Raw genomic sequence first — 18,297 nt, forward strand, 5'->3', positions numbered from 1 at the left:
AGTCTCTGAGCAGCCTGTTCTAGCAGTAGGGGTCCCTGTTCATTGCAGGGAAGTTGGACTAGATGATCTTCAATGGTCCCTTCCAATTTGAACAGTTCTGGCCTTCTGTGATTCTACTCCTGTAACTCTCCTAACAGATTACTTAGGATTTTATTTATTCTAAATGTCATGCAAGTTACCAGCTCATCAAAAGAGCATCTTAACTGCATCCCTACAATCTAATATTGGGCTTTCTGATAAATATTCCAGGTTTTTCCTACTCCAGCTTCTGCAAAACGCTTGATTTTGAAGCATTTATAAGCATGCAGAGAGTTCACATAAAGCTGCAAAATTACAACACAGTACACACATTGTTTACATTATGTTTCTCATGTGAAACTCTTACTGTACTTGAAGTCTGTTCCACTCTCATCTTCAGAAAGAATTAGCCACTACCTAGAACATAACTGACCACGACAAGAATCCTTCCAATTCTAATTAATTATCACCAGCAGCTGTCTACTTTTGCATGCATGCATGCAAATTCAAAAAAGTTCATGACGGCAAAGAAAGCTGTCAGCAAACACCCGAAGCTCAGAAAACTCACTGAGATCTCCAGAACACCAACGCACCTGTGGGCTGGAGTAGTGTTCTGGAAGGTGCTCAAAGAAACTTAACTTTTTTCAGGCACAAAGCTCAACATAACACTTTTACCAAGATAACACTTCAGTGGAAGAGGAAGTAAACTACTTGCTGCAAATATTACCAGCAGTGCTAATCTGACATCAGATGAGATTGAGTGGTTGGCCAAGCTGACTCAATTAGGGTGTCAGAAGTTACCCTAAAACACCTCCTTCCCTGCAAAAAGCAGTAATTAAAATAAAAATAAACAGCAATTCTACTTTTTTCTTCAATCAACCTGAGGAAGTGTACTTTATATATGAGAAATAGCTTGCCCCTTTATTTTTTTCTTAAAAACTATTCATGCTTTGACAAAAAATGAACAAACATCAAGAATAACAAGAGTCCAGTACTGTATTACTTAATTTTTCCTCTGTTACCACTGCAGCAAAAACTCCTGACCTACCAGGGTGTGTTTAAAGCATTACACTGACTTTCTAGTTCAGGCTTTTGCTTTCATTGGCGGCTCCCTATAAACTCCAGTACTCCACAAAGCTCAGCTGGCTTCCAGGAGGTCCCACCAGAAGGATGTGCCCAGACCAGGCCCTGATGAACACTTTACTCACCACCGCACTTCACTCCCACCCACATGCTCACAGACTTCAGGCTGCAGGGGGCTGTACCGTTGTAGAACACAGGCCTGGAACAACATCCACAGTTCACACAAACAAGCCATGTTCAACTACCATCAGCAGGGCTCTGCTGGTCAACAGCAATGGTGGATAACAACCAGTGGGTAAGTTTTGTTTTAAACAGAAACAAATTATCATGAAGCGCTCCAGAAAAGTGATTAGTCAAACTTAGAATTACTGCCTACACTCCTCATGCTAGAAACATTCTCATGGCATATTAAGGTATGCTTCTGCCAACGGGAGGGATATTACAAAACTGAAAATGAATTGGGAAATGCAGAAAGAGTTTGTTTCTACGATTACTACAAATCAACGGTAGCAGCAGCCTAAGGGCAAGCCATGATCTAACAGGCTGCCAGATGCAAGCACCCCATGGTGTACTTTGATCTCCTGACCTGATTCAGGCTGGAGCACAGCACATCCTAACAAACAGAAAGATACAATCCTTAGCTCCAAGGCCTGTTCTCCACAGCTTACGTCATACACATGCCACCAAAAGCCATGCAGCATTACAGCTGCACTTCCTCAGGATGATTAGAATATCATGCCATCTCTTCCCATCCCCACCCTCAGTCAAAAGCTACGCTTAAAGTGAAAACGTGGGGAATGGTTTAATCTCCATGAAGCTCCTATAACGCACTAGGCTAGCTAACATGAAAATTTGTCATAATAATGACCAGCTGTTTATGAAACATTAGTTTTCCTCATGCTCTGGTATCAAGGACTGTAGAAGACACAGTTCCCTAGGCACTTCTGACACGCAGCATCTGCACTATTCAGAACCAATAAAAACCACATTTCAAAACATATTATGGAACTTTTTTTCACAGAGACAGAAAAATACATGCACAGGAACTGTCAAAACATGGATATATTAAACACGTGACAGTTATTAGAGAAACATTCATTAAAAGTCATTTTTATACTGGGAACGACAGCATCAATCTTATGCTTGACCAGAATAAACAACTTACCAAAACGATTGAAAAGGATCAACATCTGATGTAACTGCCTTCTGTTGCTGGATCCTAAGCTAAAAGGAATAGGTAAAAAGAAAAAAAGCCAAAGCCAAAGGATGACACATTTCTCCAAGAGAGTTAACAACACTTAAAAAAAACATTTTCTATTTTCTGCCTAGGATTTGCTTCCAATAAAGAAGATGTTTTGGTGTCAAAGCTAGCATACAGTATCCTTTTATAAGGATAAGGATATCAGTTAAGTATGAGAATGAGAAAGGAATTTTTTTTTTTTTAAGTTAAAAATTGCTGAGACAACTGTTACTGAATTGTAGTCATTACTACTCTAAAGCCAAAAAGCCACAAAAGCAAGAACAGGTACGGAGGAAAAGCAGATTTAAGGAGCAGCTTTATGAGTGAGAGCAACTGCTGTGTGTAAAGGCTTTGGCTATTGGAAGAAGTTGAAGAAATACCAAGAAGTTAAACATTAAACCTATTCCAATGGCTTCTCACCGAGTTAATGGCCTACATGGAGTTTTTTTTAAATGAAAGAGAAAGCACAAGTTTTAATGGCTGCTACAGAAAACCAAGCTCCTACTCAAAAGATTGCTGGAAGGATGCTTTCAGCTGACCAGGAGGTCTAAATCCTGACTTAGTTTTTTGGAAGGCACATTTTCCTATTCACTGAGAAGGACAAAGCAGGACTGAGAACAGGAAATGTGACTATGCAGATAAGAAGTCAGCGTTTTCTCAAGACCTGATACAGGAAGACTTGGAAACAAAGAAATCAAGGAACATTTAAGTTTATATGAATTACGTGAGAAAATTCTTAAAGTTTAAAAGTTTAAATCTGAACAAATACTATACTTGTATTTCAATACTAAACATGTTTTTAAAATAATTCAAACTAATAATTTATGCAGTAATCAGCTGCAGCACTGAAAGACATACCAAACATACTTTCTACCAACACTTAATAATATGCCAAGCATCCTTTAATTAAAATTTAGACTTTTTTCCTCTGGTTCCTTCCACCTTCTGTCTACTATAATCTCACAGAAACAGCCATTTTCAAGGCAGCAGTACACTTTTCAGTGGGTTCTTTACTAGCACCATCAATTCTGGAAACCAAAAAGGTTCTCAAGCACCTTGGCAAGCAGCACAACTTCAGTTCGAAGTGAGCAGTAATAGTAAACACTCTTAAAAGTGCATAAGAGCTGCTTACTTTTAAACATACCATAGAAAACTACACACTGCCTAAAAGCAATACTTCTTATTCACTGATACCACCCAACACTCCTCACTTCCAAAGAAGCAAATGCAGTTCACACAGTTGGAGTACTGTGATGGCAGTAACTTTTTCAAGACCCTTTGGGCCCTTCTTTAGATTTGCTAAGGCTTACCTGGGTAGTTTGGTTAGAAACATAGGACCTGTGCCTAGCAAGGTGCCCTTCATATCAAGCACCAGCACTGCACTGACAGCAAAGAAACAATCTTCCCAGCCACTGCTCGCTCTCATCTTACCCAGAGGTTTCCAATTACTCTTTACAATTTAACAGATACGACTACACACTGAAAAAGCAAGCTTACCAACTAGATTTTCACCTTTGCAAACCCAAGAGCAAATGCTCGAATGAATAGCACTGAAATGCCTATGTGCAAGTGGTAAGCTAAATGAGGTGTACCACAGAAGTATAATTACCGAAAAAGGGGGAAATCTGAGATTTACATGCACTTCAGCAAGCAGTGCTTACTGAAAACTGTTACCAGAGTTCAGATAAGGTACAGGTTTATTCCTTTAGCCTCTCTATTTCCTATCAGTTTGTTATATAAAACTCAGTATTTTAGAAAGAATAAAAAACCTATTTTTAGTACCATGAACTCTTCAAAATAACACATTAATGATGAGAGACAATTAGAAAAAAAAGGCAGAAAAACAGAAAGCTTTCTCAGACAAGAAATGAGAGGTGTATTCTATCAGTGATTAAACACATCTAAGTTGCAAATCTGATGGAATTTCCACACTGAGAGATGCAGAACAGGGGAGGCTGTTTTCTACCACTGCTATAATGTACCACCCACTGCCTCACTGTGCTCACATCCACAGTTTGGTCTCCATAAGTGTTCAGCAAACACTGATGAATGTGAATGGATGTCATTTTTTCCACCTGGAAGAATTCAATGACAGAACAGTGGTGGGAAGGTATAACCTGTTTTGCTATACCAGTAACATCCACCACTGACATCGTGAGCCAACATCATAAAATAGGATGCACTACTTTCAGAGCAGCCCTCATATTAAGCTCCACTACCTAAAATGAAATACATAGTAATCCTAAGACTCTCAAATGAGACAGCAAAGTGCCCTTGCCACAGTGAATGCTACTGCTATCCTGGGCTACAGTGGGCAAAGTTTTGCCAGGAGATGATCTTTCCCCTCCACTCAGCATCAGTGAAGTCACGCCAGGACTTCTGGGGCCAGCTCTTTGCTCCTCTGTATGAGAGAGACCCAGGCATACTGGAAACGTCTGGTGAAGGACAGGATGATCCAGGAACCAGAGCACCTCTTCCTGGAGGACAGCCTGGGAGAGCTTAGACTTGAGCCTGGAGAAGGTCTAGGGGTGGATTTCACCAGTGTGAATAAATATCTTCAGGGAGGGTATAAAGAGGACAAAGCCAGGATCTTCCAAGTGGTGACAAGAAACAACAGACACAAACTGGAATACAGGAGGTTCTCGCTGACCATCAGGAAACACTTCTGTGCTGTATGGGCACCAGAGCACCTAGCTGCCCAGAGGCTGTGGAATCACCTCCTGGAGATATTCAGAAGCCAGAAGGAAAAAAAATCACAGATCTTACTTCACATAGTAGCTCATGAGTACAAAAAGCAGGCTGTTGTTACCTGACACGTTACTTACGTTACCTGATTTATCGAAGCCCTGCTTCAGTACTGCCTACTCAAAACCCTATTGACGTTTACTTATTTCATGTGCAAATCTGTTTGTCTTAGCTGGTATTAAATACAGTTTTACAGATAAAACATGGTATCCAACCATTGCAGGCTTGTAAACATTTCACTTAAACAAATACTGAACCAAGCCCTACATAGCTGGTTGCATGACCAAAGGCCCTGTAAGCAAAGCATTTTATCAAGCCCAAGATAACAAGGAACAGCTTAGAAAAAGCACTTACACTTAAATGTAAAGCTGAAAGAGGAACAAAATATTCCAAAACAAATAAAAGGTTCTCTAGTGCTGCTTACGGGATGATTCAGCAACAAAATACATGCAGCCAAACTAAATCTTAGCTGTATCAGCCTCAAGCAAGCAGTTGATATTAAAAACAAAATACAAAAATATACACACATGCATAAACACGACGGCAATGCATTTCTTAAACTAGGGAAGAGAGTGAATGAATAGAAGAATGTCTTACTTTCCATTTGTGGTTTCCTCCAAGATCTCTTTTAAAGAAAAATAAAAAATAGATTCCAGACCCTCTCAGTTTTCTTAAAGATTTAAAACCAGTGCATATCAGAATTTGTTGTCAACCCTTGCTACACAGAAATGCTACGATGTGAACAAGTTCAATCAACCACAGTAGCAAATTTCAGAAAACAAGCGAATTATTACAAGACTCTGGAAGATTATTATTCAAAGTGACACAGCAGATGAGAATAAGACAAAACTGTTTCTTCAATATAAAAGTGCCAGTTGATTCCTAAACGTCTAAATCTGGCAACTGTGACTACGTTCTTTGCCTGTAATTCCGCTTGCTATACAGGACCTTTTCTGTAGGGAACAGGAAGTATTATGCCACAAACCTTTGCTAAAGAAAAGCAGGCCCATACACTGACTTCAGGCAGCAAACTGCAGATTAAAATTAGAAAGTAACGCTAATCAACAACCCACTTGATGTAAGAGATGAAAGCATCAGAAATCTGTGGATGTACAGAGCCTCGAGACAGCAAACTACATTGTCTGGGAAGAGATTCTGATAAGAAGTGCTGCAGAACCTTTGCATTTGTATTCGTAAACTCTTCATATCAAAGATCTTGTAACAAATCATTGAGGTAAGCATATACTGTGACTTACTTCATGTTGCAATGTTTTAGATAAGTACTAAGATTTGGCTTGTAACTACAAGCGCCTATTTCAATCAAATAAATTAAGAAATTAGTGGAAACAATTAGAAAGAAATTGTGTGCACATAAAGGGGGACGCGGCTTTTGCATTTGCTTTGAGCCATGTCTTGAACTACTACATTCAAACCCAATGACTTAAGCATTTCAATTACTACAAGAATGTCACATTTACAGACGAGAGGAAGATTTATAGACATTCTGTTCAAAGCATCCCTCACAGACTTATTGTGTCAGTTATGAAAGCAGCAAAGCAGTTACGAAGAGGGATTTCACAGGTTCTGCAGTTTATGAAGCTCTTTTCAGTAATGACATTTCATTTGCATATTAGGTTTTTAATCAAATTCAGGATTTTACTTGAGAGAGCTGGGAAAAAAAGATTATAACAGAGGGGCAGTCTGACACAGAAGTATGTATGAAGAAAAGGCGTGGCACCAAATTCCTCCATGGGGAAAAAATGGTACCCACGGATATTCAAAGATGCTTACTGAACATTTATGAAGCCCAACCAGTGGCTGTTAGCACAATGAGGCGGTGGGTGGTGCTTCCTAGCAGTAGTGACGGTGAAGTGAAAGACAAGTAAAGTTCCAAATGGCCATGCAGATTATTAAAAGTATAGCATGCAGTCTCTTGTTCAGAAAAAGTGTTCTGTAGCTGAGAATAGGCTCTATCCAACGGTGTTACTATGCTCTCTGTACCTATTGTAGTTTCCACAGAAATAAATAGGAGGCATTAGTTCCAGAGTATCTGAAGTATTTACAAAAACTAGCCTAGATACAATTTTCTTTGCTAAAATTCAGTGTGACTACAAATTCTTTTGTGAGGTTTGTACAAGTCTAGATGGGCAGCATGTATACAAATCCCAGCCTATCTCATGATGGCCTAGGCCCAAACCTGTACCAAATGCCCACGTCAGGACTGGCCCAGAGCAGAGCAGGCCCCTTGCCTTATGGCTGCCAGCAGCTGCTGTGTAACCCCAGGACTGGAAAAAGCAGAGACAGCAGCAGACCAGCTTATAACAGGGTGGGTGCATCAGTTTGGACCTCATGCCAGTGCAAAGCTGAGCACGTACAGATGTGTGGCAGTGGAGCCGATGCGACATTAGTACAGCACATAAGTATATACATTTTATTTAGACCACTGTGTCCATCAGCATCCTCAGGACAAAAAGCAAGCACAGAGCAGAAACCTGAGAAACAAAAAGCATGTTCTAGATCCCACATACCCTCAAACGAACGCAAATTCTATCACTGTGCAGATGGCTCAATTTCATCTGCATCTGCTCTCTGTATTATACACTCTCTTCCTCACTATCGTTACTTCACCCCCAACCCCAAGAAAATTAACTGCTGACTACATTCAACAAAACAAAGCCGACAACACACATTTCCTCATGGATACATCCCACAGAGAAAAAAGTTCCCTTGTGTTCCGCCCAACTATCTTCCACACAGGTGTTTAGAACTCCCAGAAGAGTTCTGGGTCCAAAAGATGAGTGCCTCAGCAAAGCCACCTCAAGTTCTGAAATCTAAAAGCAGTGTTTCTCAACCTACTTCAGCTGTTTTGCACAAGAAAGACAACAAGCAGAAACGATGTTGGGACATCAGGGAAGGATATTAACACAGAAGTCAGCATGTCACACTGCATTTCCCAGGGACCCTGTGCTGGTTAAGATGCTGTTCACTGGCCTGAAAACAAAGGCCCTGCTCCTGCTATGACACTGCATTCCAAGAAAAGCCCTGGTAATAGCACAGCTTATCACAACACGCTTCGTGCCGCCTGATCAAGAAGTACAGGTATTAAGTTGGAGGAAAACAAAGAAATACTCTTACATGCAGAGGGAAAAAAAAGAGAGATGTGCCCCCATCAGCTGTTGGAGACAGACACTGCGTTGCAAAGCCCTGTAGTAAACAATGTAACAAAACCTATAGCTACAGGCTACTGTCATGAAAGCATGAAGTTTGCCTCAAACAAGACTCAGGGTACAAAACAATATGATCCTTGGAAACAAGCATTTTATTGGGAATTTGTTCCAACTTTGATAATCCTTTGGGTGGATGCTTCATCTTTCACTACAGCTAGCTTCAGCTTGGTACAAGCTCTCCCTGGTCACGCCATCACATGACACCTCGAAGAACTGAATAATTTCTTTGTTCCATTTGTGACTTCATCCTATAGCAAATAATTACATTTTAATAAGCCACACAAACAGAATCACAAGGGAAACTACAGAACACTTGTTACTGCAGCGGGAAACATTTAAAGTTAAAATACTTTATTAAAAATGTTTCCCTCTTATTCAGCTCGATTAACTGAACTGCTTAAGATCATGGAGCAACAACTAGAATTCCAACAGCATCCAGAGAGGATGGTATTAGTTTGTTTTGGAAATGTGCGCACTTACAGGCAGATATTGGTTTTTTGTATTTTTTTAAACTGCTTTTTAGCTTTCAGAAGTGTATGTTTGGGGCCTGCTCCAAACTACTCCCTAGTACAACACAGTAGTAAGAATAAAGATGAAAGTACTCTATGTAACTACTTTTCTCCTTAAGTTAATGCTCATAGCTTCTAATATTAAAATCCTACTGGAATGAGAGAAGACAAAAAACAACTTGGGAACCTACTTAAGAGGTGCAGACTGCACGTGCACAAGAGTTGAGGGTTTTGTTTTTTGTTTTTTTTTTCCAGTAGCTGTATAAACATTTTTAAATACACAAAAGCTTCCCACTGATTTCTAATATCAGTAGTGGACTAAAACTGTATTACGCCTTCAGAAAGGAAAAATCTGAAGCTAAACTTTGGTGTTTTCCTTGTTTTTGTTTTGTTTAATAAAAGTGGTTAAGATCCTAAGAGGAAGTAAGTACAACTGGTTAATTTACAAACATGAAAGAAAAAAACAAGACTTATATCTAACAGTAGCAGAGAGCTGAGATAGTGATGACTCGTATCTTCAAAGACCAATTTGATTCACAGAGGTCAGTGTTGATGTCAAACAAATAAACAACAAACCATCCAGATGGGCACAGGTGCACCCATCCTTACTCACTGGACTTTGAAGAAGTTGGAACTATCTTCCCTCACTTCTGGAAAGCAACTGCAACTTGTTGAATATTATCACTGTGTAATAACAAACATTGATAGTGGCTTACAACAACTACATACTCTTAACTACAGCCCTACTGTATGCTATTATTTCAATAACAAATAGGTTAAAAGTTACAGTAACAGTGCAATAGCTGATCAACAATAAGTGAGATTACAATAATTTATTCAGAGTCTCCCCATCTTGAATGCGCTTTCATGAAAATAAAGTTAATTGACAAATAAACTGCACACTTCCTAAACTATCACAAGGTAGAGTAATTAAAAATACATCTCCATGAATAGTTGAAGAGCGTAATGTAAAGCTGCCATACAAATGTGCTTGGGCAAGTTTCCATGCAAGTTCTCACAATACTTATACTACCAACGTGCTGACTTACAGACTTTTAGATTCCACAAGTAATAGCTTCCCCAGACACCATGCTGGCCGACCCAGTCAAGAGACTAAAATAATATCAAATTTCCTATCGTTGATTGCTAGGACAAACAATTTCTAGAAAGAGAACTTCCCACGAGCACTTTGCTCAGTTTTTTGAGATATTTCTGTGTCCAAGTATCAAACATCATACATACAAACACACTTCTGAAGATTCAGTTTCTTTGATCTCACTGAAATATCCCAGAACAGGCAAAAACATTCTTCCAGTGACCAGCAAGGCTTAATCAAGGATCTAATTCTACAAGAAATCTTTATCTGTATTTACAGAACATTAGTACACACCTTTTATTTAGACAGTGGTCTAAATTATGAGTTCTCCAATGTCCCTCAGGTATAACAAGCTTAGTAGAAGAGAATCCTAGAAGAAAACTGAAGAGATTCAGATCTCATTTTACTGCAAGGTATAGAGTAGCAGCAAGATTCACACAGCCTGTAGCTCACTTCATGGAGTATCGGTGCAGCCCTCTTCTTGTCTGAAGAATAAATGCACCTCTTACACCACAAGAGCTTTTGCAGCCAGGGCTACCAACAGCCCACAACCAAAAGACTTAATTTCAGCAGATGCCCTCAGGACCATCAGGAGCAGATACAAATTCCATTTCACCAATCAGGTGGCAAACTGATAGGTACAATGTTCTGTTAAAAAAAAAAAAAAGAAAAGAAAAGAAAAAGAAAAGAAAGAAAAAGCTGTGATCAGAATACACACTTTTTCTAGCTCATCCAATCCACCTTGTCACATATTCCCCCTTAGCTTCACAGCCAAACTCCTCTGCTATCAGTTTGCAATTACTGGAGGGAACAGCGGAAACAAACTGCAGCTTAACAAGTTGAGACAGGCACTAGAGACATTTTTCCCCTTAGAAAAGTAGTAGGACACTATAAAAGGTTATGAGAGAGGTTGTGGAATTTCCATCCTCAGACATATTCAGAACTTGGGTGAAAAAGCCAAAGCTGACCCCCTCATATGTTGTCAGCAATCCTGCACTGAGTGGAAATTCGTGTAAGAACATCCAGTGACCCTTCTAGCCAGCGTTTCTGTAATTCTGTGCACCTGCTGACTCTGTAGACACCACAATTGGTTGAGTCCTTGATTCTCCCAAGTGAAACCACTGCAGAGGTGCTGCTATCTCCAGCACGTGCTCTACGCTGAGTACTGCCACGGGATCTTCAATGGCAACAACCTTCAAGTCAAGAATGCACTTAAAGATACCACTACTAAAGTCTAAGTACTATGTCTCAGCACTCAAGCTAGTAAAAAAAAAAAAAAAAGTTCATCGCTTAAGAGTTGAAGCAAAACTGATGACTTTGCAAGCAAATACACAAAATAAACATTTAGCTGCCTGCACACATTACCTATATCCTCTTAACAGTTATCCTATAAAAAAGTTGCAATGCGTACTGATCTGAAAACAATACAGCAAACTATTACTGCAGCTCAGTACTGGATACTAAGAGAGTAGGAAGGGAGAAACCAAACAATTAAGTACTCTTTTGAAATAATATTTCATCATATAGTTTCTGAAAATATGAAACATTAATGTACTTGGCACATCTACTACGTTTGCACTGTTATTCCTTGCATGACTTTACCATGTTTCATCTTAGTAACATTTTAATCAAACTGTTGTGGAGGAAGAAGGAACACTTCTTCCCATGAAACAAATGGAGTTCAAATGAATTACTACCTATAATCTCAGTGTGTTCAGAATGGTGTTGCCAACAGGCAAAACACACTACTGCATACAAAAGCGTAGATCCCAGATGCTTCAAGCTACATCTAGCTACGCTGAGTTTGTCAGCTGCTGTATACAGGCTTCTCAGCTGTACTTCCAATTTCAACCTGAAAAGCAAGCTGTACACCTAAACGCTTTGTGAATTTTACCATTATCCACCATGCTGTTCTGTTCAAAATTCCTGGTTTTAACCCACATTTCATTCAGACAGATATACTTCACTGATGGATCTATTAGCATAAACTAGGAAATATCTGATTTTCTTCTGAATTTCAAAATCTCTCATTTTAAACATTAAATCAGAAGGACAACAGATGTCCTGAGAAGGAAAGTTAAGGAAATAAGAACCAACACAAGCACTAGCCATGTTTTTGTTGAAAAATTTTACAGACTCTTTTTTAGTAAGCTGGATTTTATAAATTGATGTTATTGGCATTAAATTACAAAGCCTTATTCATTTGACTTACATGAAAGTCAAATGACTTCTGAGTTAAGAAATTAAAAAACAAAACAAAAAAAATTGGAAGACTGATTAAAACACACTCATCTCCCAGTCCTTGAATTACAGATTTAATATTTGAAAGTTGTTAGAACAATACACTCAATCCTCCAGCATAACAAATGTATGAAATACCAATTTGCTAAAGACTGCTATTGATTTACAGTTGAAAACAATTTCCTTAACAGAATACAGTGTCTTAAATTAAGGAACTCCACCTTCTACATTCACATCACTACCTCCCCTTAAATATACTGAAAGAATCTCTGTCAAATTGTTTTCTTCTTCTAAAAAAGATGTTGTTTCCCCAGGGCATCAGCACTCATTTCCAACTCAGCTCAGAACCTGAAGCTGGCCCAGCACTTCTCATTAAATTCTGCCTTCAGTTGCTGAGTAGGAAGGAAAAACTGTCTTAAGTCACTCACTTCTCATAAAGCTGAGTGATCCATTCATAGAAGGAAAGAACATAAAGAAAGCTGTATTTGTTTATTTTTGTATTACAAAAAATTATGTGCATGACAACTGTGCTACTTAAGAGAAGTTGCAGTAACGAGATAACCTGACTTGTTACAACTCTAGGTAGAAAACAAAAACCTACACTGTCTTTCAACTCCTCCTTAGCTCCCTAATTCACAATTGTTACATTTCCTGTTTTTTGGGGTTTTTGTTTGCTTGTTTTTTTTAAATTTGATCATGTTATTTTTTTTTAAACTGACCTAGTATATACTCTTTCCAAAAGTTCAAAAATCAATATAGATGCTATGCATGTCTCTTAGTCCCTGGTATATATCATTTCATAAAACCATGTCATGTCTTCCCAAGTTTAGGGATTAAGAACGCATAAGACTGTAGGACAAACCAATAAAAGTTTTCAAAGCTTCCAAGAGGACTGCTTGTTCGGTACACTGGCTCCAAATAGAGAACTGCAGCAAAAAACTGCCATAAAACTAGCAAAATAAAAATACTAAGTATAATGGTGTTGGTACACAGCAGCATAAAGAGGAAAGCTGACTGGGACTTTTAGTAAATAAAGTTCTTTTGGCTATTAGATGACAAAACATTATATAGAAAAAAAAAGAAGAACTAGTAAAATTTTTAATGAATTGAATTTTATTTAGAAAGTTACAACACATTTTATACTTTTTTCCCCACTAAGTAGTGTTCATAGTATCTCACACTGTGCTTTTGACATGTGTACATCCTAGATGTTACAAACCATGAAATACTAGAAATACTTTGTCAAAGGGTCCATAAACCCTTACGTGTCACAAGGCCTGAAAATTCAGTGCAAATACAGCCAACCTTGGGGAAAAAGCCAGACCCCTGTAATACCCATTCATAAACGACACTTTGATCTGTATGTTTAAGAAAAAATAAAATGAATTCATGCTAAAAACTCTTCAAGTAAGTTTTATTCTTTTAAGAGAGGACAAATGATTTCAAATGCTTTTAATGTATCAGCATGCCTAAAACAATTCTTTTTTTAAATACTACTCTATAATACGGAAATAGCAATAAAAGCATTTATGTTAAAATCTGCCAAGATATTTAATTTAGTAAGCACTTCTTCCAAGTGTTACAACAAACATCTCAACAGCTTTTAAAACTGTAGTTGGACTTTTCTAGTAAATAACTGATAAGGAGATCATTCAAGATGAAGTAAGCTGATGTGAGTCCTTGGTACTGTTCCGAAGGAAGGAAGCTGACTAACACACCAACACAAAAAGAAAAGCCTTAATGAACTCAAAGTGGAACACGTGAAGAAAGTTATGGCAATAAAAAGTTCAGCTGATGAAGCCAGAAGCGATGTACTTCATGTTGAGGAAGGTCAACTAGAAACTAATGAAGTCAGAATGTGATTTTTATTAGTTATTAGTTTAATTGTCAAAAATATTTGAATTGCTAGGAGAATTCTCTTAAACATATTTTCTCTGCAACGCTCAACAAGCACACATAATAACCATGCTCAGTGGCATCATTCTGCATATGATGAGGCTTACCACAGTACTTCCTTACCCAATGTCTGTGTATGTAGTAACACACCTACCACAGGAAGAAGACTGATAATTCTTTTTTCCTAGCCCTGTAAACAAAATAAATTACTAGAAATCAATCAAACCCATCTGTAGCAAAGTATATATGGCAGAAAGTTATGGCAACATTCACTACAAACTGCTTTGACTATGTTGCCATGATAGATAGCACTCTCCAGCATTCATTTACTACATCAGTACAACTCCTCTAAGTAAATCCATTACGATTATTATCTTCCCAAAGAGATGACAAGACGTACAGCATAATCTCTTATGTGTTCTAGATGTGGTAAATATGGCATTAAATATGGCATCTCATTGACCTAGTAGTCCCCTACTCTCTCCAGTTTCTCTTAAGCAGTAACTAAATTGTCTGTTTACTACAGGGCACCAATCCCAAATCGAGCCCTGGCTTAATCCCAAACCCAGTGAACTACAAGAGCCAGCAGCAGTCACTAGCCTGGAGGTGCCACCAGCACACAGACCTGATCCACTGCTAAGTCACCAGTGACTTGGTGCAGCAGTGGCCCTCCACCCTGCTTGCACAGGTAGGGAGGAGACTCCTGCAGAGCTCAGCCCTAGGCAGAATCAGGAGACACTGTCTCTGAACCTCCCTTCCACCCTTTGTTAACCCCATACATTTCTCCACCCAAACCCTATTTCAAAACAATGCAACTGCTCAGTGCTTTAAGAACATGAAATATCAGGGGTATTTATAAAGTCCCACCTTAAAGTCACTTAACAGACACAAAGCGATATATTTTCTTGTTTCATGTAAATAAACTTCTGTTAGTAACAAAACATTGCATAGAGGTCACAAACAAAAAGCAACAGCTTCAGGCCAAGTACTCACTGCCTAGCATTTTACAGGTACCTCTTCCAACAAGAGTAGTTCACAACTACATGAAATAGCTTAGAACTCTAGCATGAATTGGTTAGTAGCTTACAAAAAAAAAAAGTCACAGCAGTATCCAGCCTGGAGCGATGGTTGAAATAGAAGAACAAAACCAAGGGAATGTGAAGTAAAGGTTAACAGCAGACAAAGTTATGTCAGTGCTATAAAACTAGCTCAGCTAAAATACATAAGTGACCTTGTGTGATAACTGCTCGGAAAAGCAGGCAGGCCATTCCAGATAGGAAGTGTTAACCCTGACCATCTGTAAAGTATAGAAACAACTGATGTTAACACATATTGCTTCCCAGATCAAGTCCCCTAGTATAAGTATGAAAAAGAAAAATAGTGCTCTCAAGGTGCTCGCTGTGGGAGAAAATCCTCTAAAAACCTCTTCTACTGAAGTCATCCACTGCTCTTCTACCAGAGGCAACTCCAACGAGCACACAAAATAGCCCACATACTGTTGTCTTCAGCGTTTCCTACTGTTCCGCAGTCATACTACAATAAGTGCGTAAACAGGTCATAAGGACAAGACACCATTTAGCGCCCGCCTAAATACCGTGACTTCGCTGACACGATGGGTGCGCGTTTCAGGCTCAGCCCTTGTCTTCCCTCCCAGGGGCGGCGGGGAGGAACCGCAGCACTCCCGCAGCGTTCTTCCTCCCAGGACGAGCAGCTCGGGCCCAAACTGAGCGCACTCACAGCCAACTACTCGGCGCAGGGAGGGACGGGTCCCAAACCCAACGCCTGAGCACGGCTCCGTAACGCGAAGGGAAGGAAACGTCCCCAGTCTTACATAACACACCCTCAGGGCCCGTCGATGACAGTCCCTCATTACAACACCAAGGGCCAGGAAACCGCGCCACCTAGTTAACGTAGAAGCGGCAGGGAAGCCCCGAGGGCGGCAGCCCCGCACCCGCTCCCAGGTAACGCCGAGCCGCGGCGTTTCCCTCCCAGCCCGCCCCGCCGCCGCTTACTTCGCTCTCCAAACTTTTCCCCAGCGCGTTCCCTGGGCTGCGGAACCGACAGCAGAGGCGTTAGCGGCCCGTTCCCGCGCCCAGGCAGCTCGGGGCGGGGCGGACACCTGCCGGGCGCGGCGGCCGTTGGTTGGCCTGGGCGCGCGCTGCCCGCTGTGTGCCTCGCAGGTGCGGCGCCCGCGTCCAGCCCTCCTCCCTTGGAACCCTGCTCAGGGCAGCGTCTACGGGCGGAGAGGGACGACAACTTCCTTCTCGCCCTCAAACCCTCAGGACACCCCGCAAGGGCGCGGCGTCCCCTCCGCGTCGCTCCCGCTGCTGCGGGACACCGCGACCCGCCCGCGGCTCTCGCGGCGGCCGCCCTCCTCCCTCCGCAGCGCGGCGGTGCGAGGCGAGGACGGAGAGATGGGAGAACGGAGAGCGGCAAGGTGACACGAAAGCCGCCCTCCTCCCTCCCGCCCAGGCAGCGAGCCCTACGCCTCGGGGCCGCCGAAGCCCGGGGCCGCACCACGCTGCCTGCGGGCAGTTCCCGAGCTCCCTCACCGCTCTCTCCTCGGGGGCCGCTTCTCCGCGTCGCTGCCTCTGATAATAAGCCGAGGACCGGGGCGAACCGCCGTTCGGGGCTCCGCTGCCGCTCTTCGCCTTCAGCCGAGCGAGGCGCGCGGCTCCGTCCGGCCCGGCCTGAGGTGAGGCCCTGCTCCCGCCGGAGCCCCTCCGCCCCGGCACTGCTGCACCTGCCGGGCTGTCCCTGCGGCGCTCCGTCCTCCCTCAACTTCTCATCACTTTCCTCCGCCCCCGCTCGGCCCCACCGCGCTGCCGCCCGCCCGCCGGACGCATGCACCGGCGCCGCCGTCGACCCTCCGGAGATGCCCTCGGGCACGCAGAGAGCGGCCGCCCCTCGGCCCTGCCCCTCGCCGCTACGGAGAGCCGCTCTCCCGCTCCCCGGGCGCCCTCCCGCCCCATGCACTGCCCGCTTCCCAGGACGGCGGCGAGCTGCCGGCGGGGCAGGTGTCCTGCGCCCGCCTCTGGCGGGTGGGACTCGGCCGCGCTCCGCCAATCAGTCCGGGCGCGGCGGGGAGGCCGCGGCCGTGCGAGGTGAGCGCGAAGCCGCGCCTGACCGGAGAGTGCTGAGGGGTGGGGGAGCACGAGCTGCGAAGCGTGGAGGGTTGGCGGGGCGAGAAACAGAACTCCTCCTAATCTCCGCTCATCGTAACTGCAAGGGCTGAGCTCTACCTCAGTGCCTGTTAGCCTTTTCGTTGCCTGCGGGATCTGTTGAAAACAAAACGCACAAGCACTCCAGGGATCCTCGAGCCTGAATTCCCGGTTCGATAGAGCTAAGCACAGTTGCCTAATTGATTCCAGCTACTTGAGTGATACCCCTTATTTCTTTCTCCTCCAGGAATGCGCGTTCAGCTTACGACAGCTCTTGGTCCCTGCTGGGGAAAAGCTGACTGAAATGATGTAGTGCTCTCTTACCTCTTGTTTTCTGTCATCCTGGTGAAAAAAAAAAATACCAGGAGGCGTCCAAGCGATCACCTGGCGAAGCTTAAATACTAATGGTAAGAGCAGTATTACTTAAGAGAACGGGACTCCCCCGTCTGCCACGTACCTTTCAACACCAAAACTTTTGTCCTGATCGAGTTGTAGCTCCAAAAATGTTTTATAGACTCATCAAGATAAGCACCTTCTTCCCATTGAAGTTCAGATGCTCTTTCTGGTTTGACAGGAGATCAAGTTACTCCTTTGATAAAAGTGAAGTTTTAAGTCTCATCAGTCAAAGCAAGAAAGTTAATTAAATTTATAATCCTTTTTTAGGTTAGGTAAAACAATTCATTATTAAAACAAACAAACAAATAAGCTTTAGATTGATCTCCTTTCTTGTAATGGTGGCTTGAGAAAGAAAATGCAAGGTTTGTTTATCAGTCCAGTTTATTTAGGACTTACACCACCTTATGGTGCTCATCACAGTCTTTTAAGACCTCCTGAAGTTTTCAAGTATAAAACAAATAATTAAATTTTCTGAAATCTCATGTCCTGTATGATATCTAATTAAGATTAAATAAGGTATTAAGTTTCAGAGGATATTAGCTACAAGCTAATAGTGGCATCTGACTTTCAGGTTAAGTATAGGCAAGCTTCTACAAATCAGGATCTGAACTTAAAGGTCCCTTATGTGTGCATGATGCAAGCTTGTTTCAACAAGGTGGAGCTCCTTAATTCTGTTATGTTCTGA

At 41.8% G+C, this 18,297-nt stretch overlaps 1 protein-coding gene across 4 annotated transcripts in view; it reads right to left on the reverse strand.

The window, feature by feature from the left end:
* The window catches only part of UGT8 (UDP glycosyltransferase 8), a 43,786-nt gene extending 26,774 nt beyond the window's left edge, over positions 1-17,012 (reverse strand). The window contains exons 1-2 of one of the 4 annotated variants that reach the window (XM_065736866.1): positions 16,608-16,688; positions 2,267-2,325 (exon numbers count right to left, since the gene is read on the reverse strand). In XM_065736866.1, the coding sequence (XP_065592938.1) occupies positions 2,267-2,291 (25 nt within the window). In that variant the 5' untranslated portion in view covers positions 2,292-2,325; positions 16,608-16,688. Of the gene's footprint in view, positions 1-745; positions 774-2,266; positions 2,326-16,067; positions 16,123-16,607 lie in introns of those variants that run through there. The other 3 variants (XM_065736863.1, XM_065736864.1, XM_065736865.1) reach the window with 3 other exon arrangements.
* Positions 17,013-18,297: the final 1,285 nt, after the last annotated feature.

Source organism: Cyrtonyx montezumae, unplaced genomic scaffold (assembly GCF_038088225.1).
Source record: "Cyrtonyx montezumae isolate F1298 unplaced genomic scaffold, pur_monq_1.0 scaffold_2, whole genome shotgun sequence".
In the NCBI taxonomy this organism is placed as follows: Eukaryota; Metazoa; Chordata; class Aves; order Galliformes; family Odontophoridae; genus Cyrtonyx; species Cyrtonyx montezumae.